Genomic DNA, 12,258 nt, shown 5'->3' on the forward strand with positions numbered 1-12,258 from the left:
CATGCAATTTTCGAGAAAGGCGACCGCGATCTTCATTCACCGTGCCAAGGGCAGCACGACGACAGCCAAGTCTCAAACGTTCCTCCAACAGCACGCATCATGACCGCCAAGACGACGACCTCTACAACCACCGGGACTCCTGGCGCCCTGAAGCAGCCCCCCGCGCTCTACTCGTGGTGCGACGCTTCCGCGGCGACGACAACACGCCGACCCGTGGTTCCCGTTCCAACTCGCGCGAACAAGCCGTCGGCACGGCCAATCCAGCGCCATACTCGACCCACGAAACAAGTTATGCCTCCGCGAAACGCGATGAAGCGACAGCAAGAAGCCATGGCTAATACACGAGCGACTATGTTGAACCGAAGTGGGGTGTCCCAGACTGTGACGGATACAATCATCCAAAAGGCCAAGTTCGCCTCGGCCTTCCTTGGTGTCGTGCCCAAGCTCATGTGAGCTCACTCCTCATTATGCCTGACAGCCCCTCTTCGAACAGATTGACCTCGAGGGGCATGCATGAACATCCATGCCTTCGTCTTACCTTATTGCCCTAATTTAACCCCACGTTTGCGATTCACTCTGTCTCGTGATACGAAGCACATGCCTGGTCACGGAAGCAGACGAGTGGACAAGTCGTGAGCTTGCTTCGCCCTCTTTGTTCGCCCAAATCGCCTTCCAGCCAGCCAATTCCTTCATGAGGCCCCGCTGTCGGCTGCAACGACCTCCCCTCCGTCCATGTCGTGCCACGCGTCCATCAACGGCCATCGCATGCATTGAATGTCTCAATATAGCTCAGGCCGGACCCATGACGTGGCTGCCGCTGCGTCTCTTCACACTCGTGTGTTCGCTACGGATCCGCTCTATCTTGCCTTACCAAGAGCTTGATCTGAATGCTTCAGGGTACAGCGACACGCAGCCAAACATGCACTCGCTGTGGTCGCGGCGGCAGCCACAGGCTCAACATCGAGGCCACCCCATTCGACCTGCCAGACTCGATGCTCTGCAAAGCTACAACCAAGCGCAAGAACGTTTCCATCCGCCACGGACAACCCTCCCACCTTCACCCGACCCAACTTGCTCTTGGGCGTTGCAACCTGGACCTTCGAAATCTTTCCGGATGAGACTTTGGTGCATGCATACAAAATCTAAATGAATTTTGGTCTGGGTCAAGGTGCAACAATAGACAGGAGATGCAGCGACGACCACAACGACCGCCCTTGTTGAGTCTGATCGTATTGAGGATTGTAAGATATGGATCATGATATCATGGCACTTCTCGTCGTATCGAATCCAAATTTCCCTCGGGACAATGGACCGGCACCCAATGGAACAGTGCCATGAGAGCGAAACACACCCAACGTCCGGTCAGCTGCTTGGCCGAACGACGAAGTGTGTGCTCAGTTGCATAGCTTGTGTGGCACCCACATTTGAATTCGCCTCCGCCGGCACTCGTCCACCGCCACCATGTCGTCCCGTGATGCCTCGTCGACTCGTGCTGGCCTCTACGAATGGTGCGACATTGCGGAGGTGGCAACGGCCCAGCGCAAGGCGTTCTCGCGCAAGATCAACTCGACCACGTCGCTGGCGTCCAAGGCGTTGAAGAAGGCCAAGAAGCAGGCGATGCCATCTACCCGCACCGCGTTTCGCCAACAGCATGAAGCCATGCAACGCCGCCACTCGTCCTTCCTCAAGTCATCCTCGTTGTCGTCGTCGTCGTCCCTCTTGTCGTCCGCCGCGAGCCGGTTCGAAGCGCATTTGAATAACGCGGTGTTTGCGCCGCAGCTTCCTCGCTTGCTCTAAGTCTCCCTCTGCATCACGTCCTGTGCTCCTCATCTACAAACACCTCAAGGACACCACAAGGTCGCTGTTGCTACTGTCTCGATGTATATTGTCACGCTCGAGTCGTTCCTCCATCCAATCGCATAAAAATATTTAACTAACGACGACCGTGCCATGACCCCCCAAACAAGCAATCGCAAGCTAAAGATAGTTGCTTGCCATCGCGCATGGTTCTGTGCCACTACCTGCTCATCGCCAGCGAAAACCGCCGCCAATTTCGCCGACGTGGGGGTACGTCGGCGAAAATCGCGATGGCCACGTAAAAATAGCCCTCAAAATGATCGACATGGCTGTGCAACGATCCCAAGACGCTGGCATTGTGTTTCAATCGCGCTGGTGCACGGAGTGGTGCCAGTGTTGAAGACCGACTGGCGGTCATGACGACAGCCCTTCAAGGCAATGCCCCGGTTGCCCCACACCCCCCCGCCGCCGAACGCGAGGCCGGTGGTCTGTCCAAAAAAGCCAAAGCTGGACGCACCAACTTGGTTTCGATCCGTCATCTCTTTCGATACGCGGATCGCACGGACGTCGTCTTGATGGGTATCGGGTCGGTAGCAGCTATTGCCACCGGCACAGCCCAGCCGCTTCGAGTCTTACTCTTTGGCAATGTTGTTACAACTTTTAATCCGGTCGATGGGGTGCGTCCTTCCGTCCGTGTGTCGATGGCCTGAAACGTTGGTGATGTAGGCATATGATCACATGCTTCACGAAGTTGCCAACATCTCGCTGAGCTTTCTCGCGATGGGGCTCGCTGTTGTCACGGCAGGGTTCATCCAAGTGGTTGCGTGGACCAACACGTCGACGCGGCAGTCGGAGCGCCTGCGGTCCGCATACATTGCCGGGATTCTCAAGCAAGATATTGGGTGGTTCGACGTAAGCAACCCGCAGTCGCTGTCTGCAGAAATCACCGAGTCAGTGCTGGTCATTCAAGACGGTATGGGGCGCAAGGTCGGCGACTGCTGGAACTGCATCTCGATGGCCGTCTCGGGTATCGCGATTGGATTCACGAGCGGGTGGAAGTTGTCGGCCGTCGTCGTGGCTTTCCTGCCCGTCCTTGTCGTTGGGCTCGCGTGCATGATGAAGACCACTGCTCGCGCCGTTCAGAACGCCATCAAAGTACGCATCGCCCGACGGCGTCACCACGCTCATAAAACACTTCTCGCTGTAGGCGTATGGCCAAGCCGGCGCCGTGGCGGAAGAAGCCCTGTCGAATATCCGCACCGTCCACGTCTTCAACTCGATTTCACCGACTGCCGCCAAATACAATGGTGCCCTGCACCTGGCAGAGGCGGCGGGAATCAAGAAAGGGCTCATGACCGGCCTTGGCGGCGGGTTTACGTTCATGATGATCTTCGCAACGTATGCAGTTGCGATCTCGTACGGAGCGGTGCTCGTGGCCACCGACAACTTGACGCAGCCAGCATGCACCAGCAACTGCTACGACGGCGGGAAAGTCCTCACGGTGTTCTTCGGCGTCATCATGGGGGCCATGGCACTGGGCCAGGCCAACCCAAGCATCGACGCAATTGTGTCGGCCCGGGCGGCTGCGTATACCGCGTACGGGACCATCGATCGACCGTCCAAGATCGACGCGCTGTCGATGGACGGCGCCACGTTGAGTTCAGTGGAGGGCCGCATCGAGTTGGTCGACGTCGAGTTCCACTACCCCTCGCGCCCCCACATTCCCGTATGCAAGGGATACAGTCTCACGATTGCAGCCGGCGAAAGAGTCGCCCTCGTTGGCCCGAGCGGCAGCGGGAAAAGCACGATTGTGTCGCTCGTGGAGCGGTTCTACGACCCCGTCCATGGCGTCGTCAAACTCGATGGGGTAGATGTGAAGATGCTCAGCGTGCGCTGGCTGCGGCAGCAGATCGGGCTCGTCGGCCAAGAACCATGTCTGTTTGCATCGTCAATTGCGGCCAACATCGCTTATGGCAAGCCCGGCGCGACGATTGACGAGATCCACGATGCAGCGAAGCGCGCAAACGCATTCGAGTTCATCCAGTCGTTTCCGCAGGGTTTTGATACCCTCGTGGGGGACCGCGGCGCGCAGTTGTCTGGCGGACAGAAGCAGCGCATCGCGATTGCCCGCGCCATTATCAAGAACCCTGCCATCTTGTTGCTAGACGAAGCCACGAGCGCGCTTGACACGGAGAGCGAGCGAATTGTCCAAGCATCGCTAGATGCGCTGCTGACCGACCGGAAGCGGACAACCATCATTATCGCCCACCGCCTCGCGACAATTCGAAACGCTGACCGCATCGTCGTCTTGAGCGAAGGCAAAGTTGTCGAGGACGGGACCCACGACCACTTGATGGCGATTGAAAATGGGCAGTACCGTCTGCTTGTGCAAGCTCAGTCGCGTGCGAGCCCCCGTAAGAAAGACATGGCTAAAACCACCGCTACACAAGATGGAGGTGACATCGCCAAGGGGTTCTTCCCTGAGTCGCCAACACAACATGCCGCGCCGATTCCAGTCACGGCCGACGACGATGCGCCTTCAACTGCGAGCGCCATGCCGTTACCCTTGGGTGGATCGCTTCGCGTGCCGTATGGCCGCATCTGGTCGATGAGTAGACCAGAGTGGGGCTACATGGTGGTAGGATCCTTGGGGTCGCTCGTGACAGGGGCAACATTTCCTTTGTGGGGCTACCTCCTGTCGAATTGCATCGTCCTTTTCTTCAACTTTCGGCTCACGGCGGACGAAATGAAGATGGAAGGACTCAAGTGGTCGATGTATTTCCTCATCCTTGGACTGGGGTACTGCGTCGGCAACGTCGCGCAGTCGTACGGCTTTTCCGTCGTGTCGGAGCGCCTGACGACGCGTTTGCGTGCGATGGGGTTTGCTGCGATGCTGCGACAAGAAGTGGGCTGGTACGACGCCCCTGAACATTCTGCCGGCGCGCTGCTCGCGAGTTTAAGCACGGACTGCGCTTTGATCCAAAAGATGTCGGCCGACTTACTCAAGAACGTGCTAAACGTGATTGTGTGCATGGTCATTGGGTTCTCGATTGCGTTCTACCACAGCTGGCAAATGACGCTTGCCCTCTTGGCGGTGTTTCCATTGATGGGGTTTGCGTCCAAGATGCGAGCCAAGTCGTTTAATCCGACCAAGGAAGAAGACAAGGAAGGCGACGTCAAGGCGGGCGCGGTACTCTCGGAAGCCATCGGGGCGATTCGCACGGTCGCTTCATTTGGTATGGAAGACGAAATTCAAGCGCAGTTCACAGCGCTGGTCGGGGCGGCAGCGACGGAGACCCGGCGCGCGGGCCTCTCGATGGGGCTAGTCTTCGGGCTTTCCCAAGCCATGATGTTCTTCGCGATGGCGTTCCTGTTTTGGTTTGGAGGCTACTTGATCAGCCACCACATCATTGTGTTCGGCGACATGTTTTCGGTACTCATGTCGCTCATGATGAGCAGCTTTGGCTTGGGCACTGCAACGCAAGCGCTGGGCGGGATGGGAAAAGCCAAGCAAGCCGCCGCCAACGTGTTCGCGATCGTCGACCGCGTCCCAACCATCCAAAGCGTCACAAACGAAGGCCAGACTTTGCCGTTGGTGGCGGGAAAAATTGAGTTTCAACACGTCCAATTTGCTTACCCCAGTCGTCCGCAGAGCTTGGTGTACAAGGACTACAACCTTGTGATCGAAGCCGGGACGACGGTCGCGCTCGTGGGGTCGAGCGGCAGTGGCAAGAGCACTGCCATTGGCTTGCTGGAGCGATTCTACGATCCCCTAGCGGGTCGAGTGCTGCTTGATGGCGTGGACATTCGCACATTGAACTTGACCTGGCTTCGAAGTCACATCTCGCTCGTGGGTCAAGAGCCTGTGCTGTTTGTGGGAACAATCGCGGACAACATTGCGACCGGCAAGCCGGGGGCGTCTCCAGCCGAGATCGAGGCAGCCGCGGTAATGGCCAACGCGCACGACTTTATCGAATTGTTCCCAGACAAATACACGACCCAAGTCGGCGATCGGGGGATTCAGGTACATGTTTCGTCAAGCTGTGCTTGGACGTGACTGACGGGAGCTGCGCTGTAGTTGTCGGGCGGGCAAAAGCAGCGCATTGCAATAGCAAGAGCCATCCTGCGGGATCCAGAAGTCCTCTTGCTTGACGAGGCCACGAGCGCTCTGGACAACGAAAGCGAACGCATTGTTCAAGCCAGTTTGGATGCACTCATGGAGATGAAGAAGCGGACGACAATCGTAGTTGCCCATCGGCTGACGATCATCCAAAGCGCCGACTTGATTGCCGTGGCCCACGAAGGGCGCATTGTCGAGCAAGGCACACACGACCAACTGCTGAACGTCCCGTCAGGGCTCTACCGAACACTCGTGGCGAGGCAGGTAGATGCGGCAGCAGTGTCAGAGTAGATGGGACTTGGTCGACCTGGTACAAAGACTTTTTCTTCCCTTCGATTTTGGCTGGCGCCGTTACGATGGCGACGTGTGAATTCCGAACAAGTGCATGCTGTCCCTTCAGGAGGCACCGAGGTCGTGCCATTGGCCGAGGGAGACGTTCGATTCTCGGTCCGCACGCCACACTCGTTTTCGACCAGTGCCATGGACGAGGCAGCGCCGCTCTTGTCCGTTCCAGCGGCATCCAGGCAGCGTGGCGGCAAACAACACGCCGCTCGATGGTACTGGATCGCTGGTGTGACCGCGGCTTGCTGTTTGTTCGCGTACGTGGCGCCATCGCCGTGGCAGCACCATCCCCAACGCACAATCTTTTGCGACTCTACTTACCACGAATCGGGGTACATCAAACTCCCACACAAAGCCAACGACCAGTACTTTTACTGGTTCTTCGAGTCGCGGGCGAGCCCGACGATGGACCCACTCGTCCTATGGCTTGAAGGCGGCCCTGGAACCTCGTCCATGTGGGCTCTCTTGAACGAAAACGGCCCGTGTTTCATTGGAGACGACTGCAACAGCACCGAGACGAATCCGCATTCGTGGACCAACCACGCGAACATGATCTGGCTCGACCAACCCACGGGCGTTGGGTTTTCGTACAGCGGGGGCCACGATGACGATCACACCGAAGTTGATGTGGGGCGCAACATTTATGAGTTCATGCAAGGTTTCCTCGACGCCCATCCGTCCCTTCGGCAAAACCCGTTTTACATTGCTGGGCAGAGCTACGGAGGGCACTACGTCCCTGCGGCGGCCGCGTATATCCTGGAAGCGGAGGCAAGGGCGCCCCCGAACGCAAGCACTCGCATCAATTTGCAAGGCATCTCGATCGGGAATGGGCTCACGGACACCGTGACGCAGTACCCCATGCTCGTCGAAATGGCCGTCGAAAACTCGTACAACATCACGTTGGTGTCCCCCGCGGAGCTGGTCCAAATGCAAAAGGACGCCGTCGAGCTGACAGCGCTCGTGGTCAAGTGCCAGCTCCCGAATCAAACGCAGGCATGCGAAGCCACGGACGAGTTCTGGGACGACAAGCTGCTCGAACCCATGATCCACAATCCAACGCGAAACCCGTACGATTTTCGCCAAGTGTGCGACGGCGACTGCGACGACCTTGGCAGCGCCAAAACCACGCGATTCCTCAATCAGCCGTGGGTAAAGGAGCATCTACACGTCCGCAAGCCGTACTCATGGAGCAACAACACGGTCTTGGACGACTTTTCTGTCGATGAAGAAAAGAACGCAGTGCACTTTGTTGCCACCGTCCTTGCCCGGGGACTGCGCGTACTCGTCTACGCAGGGGACGCGGATCTCATCTGCGATTGGAAGGGAAATGAAGCGTGGACCAAGAAGCTGTCATGGGCTGGACATGACGCGTTCAATGCGGCGGATGTCACGCCGCTCGTCGTCAATGGGGCAGTCGCCGGGAATGTCCGAACGGCCCACGGGCTAACGTTTGTGCGCGTGTTCAACTCGGGGCACTGCGTCCCCCGAGATCAACCTGTCGTGTCCGAGGCACTCATCCATCGATTCCTCCAGAATGAATTGGTGTAATGACAGGTTTCCTTTGCCGTGTGACGGCAGTGAGGGAGGCCGCAATGTCGTCCCCAAACAACGACCAGGCCATTCGCCCATAATAAGTCGTTTAGCGAACATCGTCGAATGCATTCTCGTCATGCTTTCGTTAACCCAAGCTCGAGTGTGATAAAAGCCCAAGGTACGATGCAGAAGCATGGCATCATCCTCGAGGGAAGGAAGATGGAGCGCTGGAAGGCTTGGTCAGCGTCAAACGCATTGGGTTTCGCATTCATGTCTGTTTGTCGATCAGCACGTCGTTGTCGGATTTGGCCAGCCGCCGTTCGGGAATACGGTCTGCCCAACGTTCCTGGATCATCGTCGAGAATGGTACAGAACCATGTCAAAAAATATTTATACAGGAGAAATAAATTTTCTTCAGAGTGAATTTGATATCGGTGGGAACTTTTGGACCATACTCTGTAGTAAATATTGTTGAGCGTGATGGAAGACAAACAATGTAGAACTCTAAACTTACAAAGAATATTCCAATACATTTAGTGGTTCAGTATTTAAAATAGCATCCACCAAATAAACTTCAAAGTTCAAGATAAAGTGATCAAAATTTTATGCATGTTTCACTGCCACCTATGATGCATTTTCTTCCTTGCTGGGGCAGCTTCAACGTGACCTCTGATTGCCGATCACCCCTACCTCGCTCGGTCAGCGCACGCTTCACTCATTCCACCACCATCCACGGCGAACCACCATGAGCTCTGAACAGGCCCCGCTCTTCCGCGTCGTGACCAAGCCACGCAAAGCCAAAACCAGCTCCAAAACATTGCTCTATGCTGTCGGCGCGCTAGGCGCGTTGGCGACGGTGGCGACTGTCTTGACGCACGAGACTGCGCGCGTGGCTCAAGTTCCAAGCGTGCAATTGGCGCTCGTGAACAACACTGTGTTCTGTGACACCACCAAGCAAGAGTCAGGGTACATTCAGCTCCCACACAAGGTGAATGACAACTACTTTTATTGGTTCTTCGAGTCTCGGTCGAACCCGGAGAAGGACCCGCTTGTGCTGTGGCTCACGGGCGGCCCTGGCTCGTCGTCGATCTTTGCCCTCTTGACTGAAAACGGCCCGTGCACAATTGACGCCAACCTGAACACAGTCTTGAACCCACACTCGTGGACGAACCACGCCAACGTGATTTGGCTGGATCAACCAACGGACGTTGGCTTTTCGTACGGCGACAACAAGGACGACGACCACAACGAAGTTGATGTCGGGCGCAACATCTACGCATTCCTTCAGGGATTCCTGAAGAAGCACCCCCAGTTCAAGTCCCATCCGTTCTTTATCACTGGCGAGAGCTATGGCGGGCACTACGTCCCGTCGGCGGCGTACTACATAGTGAATCAAGTGCCTGGGCAAGGGGAAGTCAAGATCAACTTGAAGGGTATCTCTGTTGGCAATGGCCTCACCGACAGCGTCATCCAAATCCCGTACACGGCGGATATGGTCGACAACGCGTACAACATCACGTTGGTGGCCCCGGACAAAGTGCCAGCGCTCAAGGCTGCCGCCGAGGCAGTCGGGAAGCTCGTCCGAGCGTGCCAGACCACAAAGAACGAAAACCAAACGTGTGTGCAGGCTCAGGAGAACTGGTACAACCTCGTCGTGGCGCCGCTCACGGAAACCTCCAAGCGAAACCCATACGACATCCGTGAGGACTGCACGAACGGGTGCATCGACTACATGCGGTACGGCGAGCGCTTCCTCAACTCGCCAGTCGTCCAGGCGAAGTTGCACGTCAACAAGATGTGGGTCGAGTCCACGTGGCGCGTGTACCAGGACTTTTCCGTCGACTTTATGAAGAGCTATGCCCAATATGTGCCCAACTTGTTGGCGAGTGGGGTGCGCGTCCTCATCTACGCCGGCGATGCCGACTTGATGTGCAATTGGATGGGGAACGAAGCGTGGACCAAGAAGCTCGAGTGGCCAGGAAAAGCTGCGTACAACGAGGCTCGCGTCAAGCCCTTCATGGTCAAGGGAAAGAAGGCCGGCGAAGTTCGATCGAGCCACGACTTGACCTTTGTCCGCGTCTACAACGCAGGACACATGGTCCCGATGGATCAGCCAGAGGTGTCGCTGGCGCTCATCAACCGTTTTTTCAACCATGTTCCGTTGGACAGGGACTTAGTTCATCGCAATTAGAGCTTTGCCGTGGTCTGGCAGAGTCATGTAACGCGCTCCTATTTCGGCTTTCGTGCACCCTCTTGTAGGACCAACCGCAGCAGCTCTCGGTCACGGTATCCGTTCCAATCTAGTCGAAAGGACTGCATGATCGCACCTCCATGTAAGAATTGCATCCCAACGCGACCACTAGCACGTTTCGGCTGGTTTTCCCACGTGCCGACTCCTATAAACGAACAAGGTGGACATTCGTGATGCCAGGCAGCTCGCGCAGCTTGGTCACAATTTCGTCGGTCGGGTCCGAGTCCAGCGAGAGCATGCCCATCGCTTGGAGTTTGTCAGGCTGTCGGCCAAGACCGAGGCTGGCAATATTAATCTTGCTCCTGGCGAGTTGGTCAAGCACGCCCGTGATGGCGCCAGGCCGGTCTTCGTTGTTGAAAAAGAGCATTGTGCCTTGGGGTTTGAAGGCCGGGAAGTCGTTGTACTCGTTGACTTGAACGATGCGCGGCTCTTCGCCAAAGACACTACCCATCACGACCGACTTGGTTCCGTTCTGAAGCTCTACTTGCACCAGGATGGCATTGTTCAGGTGCTGGATGTCTTGGTCTAGGTCATCCATGAGCCGGACATCGATGCCACGGCTCATTCCCACCACGCTCGCGTTGAGCAAGGTCAACGGTGGCGACTCATCGCCTCCGTCACGCTGGTGCAAAAGGCCTTTCATGACGGCGTTCTGAAGCGCCGACCGCGCTTTCGGCGTCGTGATGTCGATGTCGCGACCACCTTTGGTGGTAATTGTGACGTGGGCAATCGCCACTTGTCGAGGCAACATCTCGACAAGGAATCGACCGAGGGATTCACTGAGGGCCAGAAAAGGCTTCATCTCGGGCAGCAACGTCAGCGGCATGTACACGCCGTTCACGATGCCGACAAATGCCCGCTCGTCCAAGGTGGCGCACATGTTTTCCGCAATCATTTTGTACAACCGCGCAGGGAGGTTGGCCTTGGTGGACCCTGTCGCAGCCTTCAGCACGGACGAATGGCTCACGACGCTCGGCCAAGCATCTGCCGACGACAAATCGACGGCGACCCCACCAATGTGCCCCGACGTGAGCCCTGGAAGCAAAATCGACTCCTCGATCACGCCCTCCATTCCACCCACCGACACCAACGTCACACCAGGCTTGCATTGCGCAAGCGCCGCACTGTCAAACATGTTGCGGGTGAGCCCTGTGAGCGGCACGTGGAACGTCAGCACGTCCGCCTTGCCGTACAGGTCTGAAAGGCTCGAGCACTTTGTGACACCGAAGCTGGCCGCCTTCTCAGCCGCGATGTTCGGGTCGAACGCGTACACGTGCATGCCCATGGAGCAGGCAAGTTCCCCCACGCGTTGCCCGGTTTCGTTGAGTCCGACAATGCCCATCGACTTGCCTAACGCAACAGTTCAAAGTTCGGCAAATCCGACCAAGTGGGAAAATTACCTTGCAGTTCACGACCGAGGAACTCGTCGTGGCTGCCGTCGCCGTACTTTGTCGATGCCATTGCCTGTGGAATCTTGCGGGCAACTTGGATGAGCAAGCTCAGCACCATCTCGGCTTCCTCAGCCCCAGTGCCTGCCAGTTTGGTGCCAATATTTTGCACCATCACGCCTCGATTCGTCGCGGCGAGAAGGTTCACGTGGCCGGTCTGCGACCCGGGAATCCCGATTACTTTCAACCGCGTAGCGTGCGACAAGATCTCGTGCATTGGAAGCTTCGTCTGCGCGTCCGTGAGAAGCGCATCGTACTGGGCAAGAGACGACTGAAACGCCGGCAACGATTCGACCAAGTCCTGCGACGACACTTCGTCCACCGTAATTCCGTGTTGGAGAAATTCGTCAATGCAAACGGGGTTGCCCACGTCCAAACACAGTACACGCTTCCCGTTGTTGGAGAAGGCTGGTTTGTGTGTAGTCAGCGCGACCGCGACACCTCGACGCTGATGCTGTGCCGCCGCTGCTTGGAGCGTCGCTAGCCCACGATGCCACATGATGTAGTTTTGAGTGCTCAAGGATTTTGGTTGCCTTCCCCAGAAAAATCTTGGGGTTTGTCCGGAAAATATTTCCCTTCGTGTTCCAAAAGCACGATTAGTACTACTACTGTACTCCCTCCGATCCACTTTACTTGCCCGAGTTTGGGGACGGAAGACATGCCAAACAATATTATTACAAAGACAAAATCAAAATCTCACATCTCTCCCCAAAAAGCAAATTTCGCAACGCTGATTGGACCAAACAAAAGAGCGCGAAACAGGCTTC

The 12,258-nt window shown here is 56.6% G+C and overlaps 7 protein-coding genes across 13 annotated transcripts; 6 read left to right on the forward strand and 1 right to left on the reverse strand.

The window, feature by feature from the left end:
• The first annotated feature begins 19 nt into the window (after window positions 1–19).
• H310_07519 (hypothetical protein) lies at window positions 20–574 on the forward strand. Its single transcript, XM_008872897.1, has one exon. It carries the CDS (start codon window positions 100–102, stop codon window positions 451–453), a length of 354 nt encoding a protein of 117 aa, XP_008871119.1. The 5' UTR covers window positions 20–99; the 3' UTR covers window positions 454–574.
• Window positions 551–1,220, forward strand: H310_07520 (hypothetical protein). The gene has a single exon (XM_008872898.1). It carries the CDS (start codon window positions 692–694, stop codon window positions 1,148–1,150), a length of 459 nt encoding a protein of 152 aa, XP_008871120.1. The 5' UTR covers window positions 551–691; the 3' UTR covers window positions 1,151–1,220.
• A 100-nt stretch (window positions 1,221–1,320) lies between these two features.
• Window positions 1,321–2,019, forward strand: H310_07521 (hypothetical protein). The gene has a single exon (XM_008872899.1). It carries the CDS (start codon window positions 1,462–1,464, stop codon window positions 1,795–1,797), a length of 336 nt encoding a protein of 111 aa, XP_008871121.1. The 5' UTR covers window positions 1,321–1,461; the 3' UTR covers window positions 1,798–2,019.
• Window positions 2,014–6,253, forward strand: H310_07522 (hypothetical protein). 7 transcript variants are annotated; one of them, XM_008872900.1, is made up of 4 exons: window positions 2,014–2,474; window positions 2,524–2,952; window positions 3,005–5,821; window positions 5,876–6,253. In XM_008872900.1, the coding sequence occupies exons 1-4, from the start codon at window positions 2,214–2,216 to the stop codon at window positions 6,206–6,208; spliced, it is 3,840 nt and encodes a 1,279-aa protein (XP_008871122.1). In that variant the 5' UTR covers window positions 2,014–2,213; the 3' UTR covers window positions 6,209–6,253. The 7 variants fall into 7 exon arrangements, with proteins under 7 accessions (XP_008871122.1, XP_008871123.1, XP_008871127.1 ...); XM_008872901.1 differs by having other exon boundaries at window positions 2,014–2,952; XM_008872905.1 differs by having other exon boundaries at window positions 2,524–5,821.
• A 42-nt stretch (window positions 6,254–6,295) lies between these two features.
• H310_07523 (hypothetical protein) lies at window positions 6,296–7,946 on the forward strand. Its single transcript, XM_008872907.1, has one exon. The coding sequence runs from the start codon at window positions 6,398–6,400 to the stop codon at window positions 7,805–7,807; it is 1,410 nt and encodes a 469-aa protein (XP_008871129.1). The 5' UTR covers window positions 6,296–6,397; the 3' UTR covers window positions 7,808–7,946.
• Window positions 7,947–8,466: 520 nt separating this feature from the next.
• Window positions 8,467–10,031, forward strand: H310_07524 (hypothetical protein). Its single transcript, XM_008872908.1, has one exon. The coding sequence runs from the start codon at window positions 8,538–8,540 to the stop codon at window positions 9,981–9,983; it is 1,446 nt and encodes a 481-aa protein (XP_008871130.1). The 5' UTR covers window positions 8,467–8,537; the 3' UTR covers window positions 9,984–10,031.
• On the reverse strand, window positions 8,467–12,039 carry H310_07525 (phosphoglycerate dehydrogenase). The gene is made up of 2 exons (XM_008872909.1): window positions 11,444–12,039; window positions 8,467–11,393 (listed from the first exon to the last, which is right to left on the reverse strand). Exons 1-2 carry the CDS (start codon window positions 11,988–11,990, stop codon window positions 10,189–10,191), a joined length of 1,752 nt encoding a protein of 583 aa, XP_008871131.1. The 5' UTR covers window positions 11,991–12,039; the 3' UTR covers window positions 8,467–10,188.
• Window positions 12,040–12,258: the final 219 nt, after the last annotated feature.

Source organism: Aphanomyces invadans (assembly GCF_000520115.1).
Source record: "Aphanomyces invadans strain NJM9701 unplaced genomic scaffold supercont1.14, whole genome shotgun sequence".
NCBI lineage: Eukaryota > Oomycota > Saprolegniomycetes > Saprolegniales > Verrucalvaceae > Aphanomyces > Aphanomyces invadans.

Coding starts and splice junctions, on each gene's coding strand:
- H310_07520 (XM_008872898.1), top strand. CDS start 692: ATGAGGCCCCGCTGTCGGCTGCAACGACCTCCCCTCCGTCCATGTCGT.
- H310_07519 (XM_008872897.1), top strand. CDS start 100: ATGACCGCCAAGACGACGACCTCTACAACCACCGGGACTCCTGGCGCC.
- H310_07522 (XM_008872900.1), top strand. CDS start 2,214: ATGACGACAGCCCTTCAAGGCAATGCCCCGGTTGCCCCACACCCCCCC. Junction 2,475..2,523: donor CTTTTAATCCGGTCGATGGG/GTGCGTCCTTCC, acceptor TTGGTGATGTAG/GCATATGATCACATGCTTCA. Junction 5,822..5,875: donor TCGGCGATCGGGGGATTCAG/GTACATGTTTCG, acceptor GCTGCGCTGTAG/TTGTCGGGCGGGCAAAAGCA.
- H310_07524 (XM_008872908.1), top strand. CDS start 8,538: ATGAGCTCTGAACAGGCCCCGCTCTTCCGCGTCGTGACCAAGCCACGC.
- H310_07521 (XM_008872899.1), top strand. CDS start 1,462: ATGTCGTCCCGTGATGCCTCGTCGACTCGTGCTGGCCTCTACGAATGG.
- H310_07525 (XM_008872909.1), bottom strand. CDS start 11,990: ATGTGGCATCGTGGGCTAGCGACGCTCCAAGCAGCGGCGGCACAGCAT. Junction 11,394..11,443: donor CCTCGGTCGTGAACTGCAAG/GTAATTTTCCCA, acceptor CTGTTGCGTTAG/GCAAGTCGATGGGCATTGTC.
- H310_07523 (XM_008872907.1), top strand. CDS start 6,398: ATGGACGAGGCAGCGCCGCTCTTGTCCGTTCCAGCGGCATCCAGGCAG.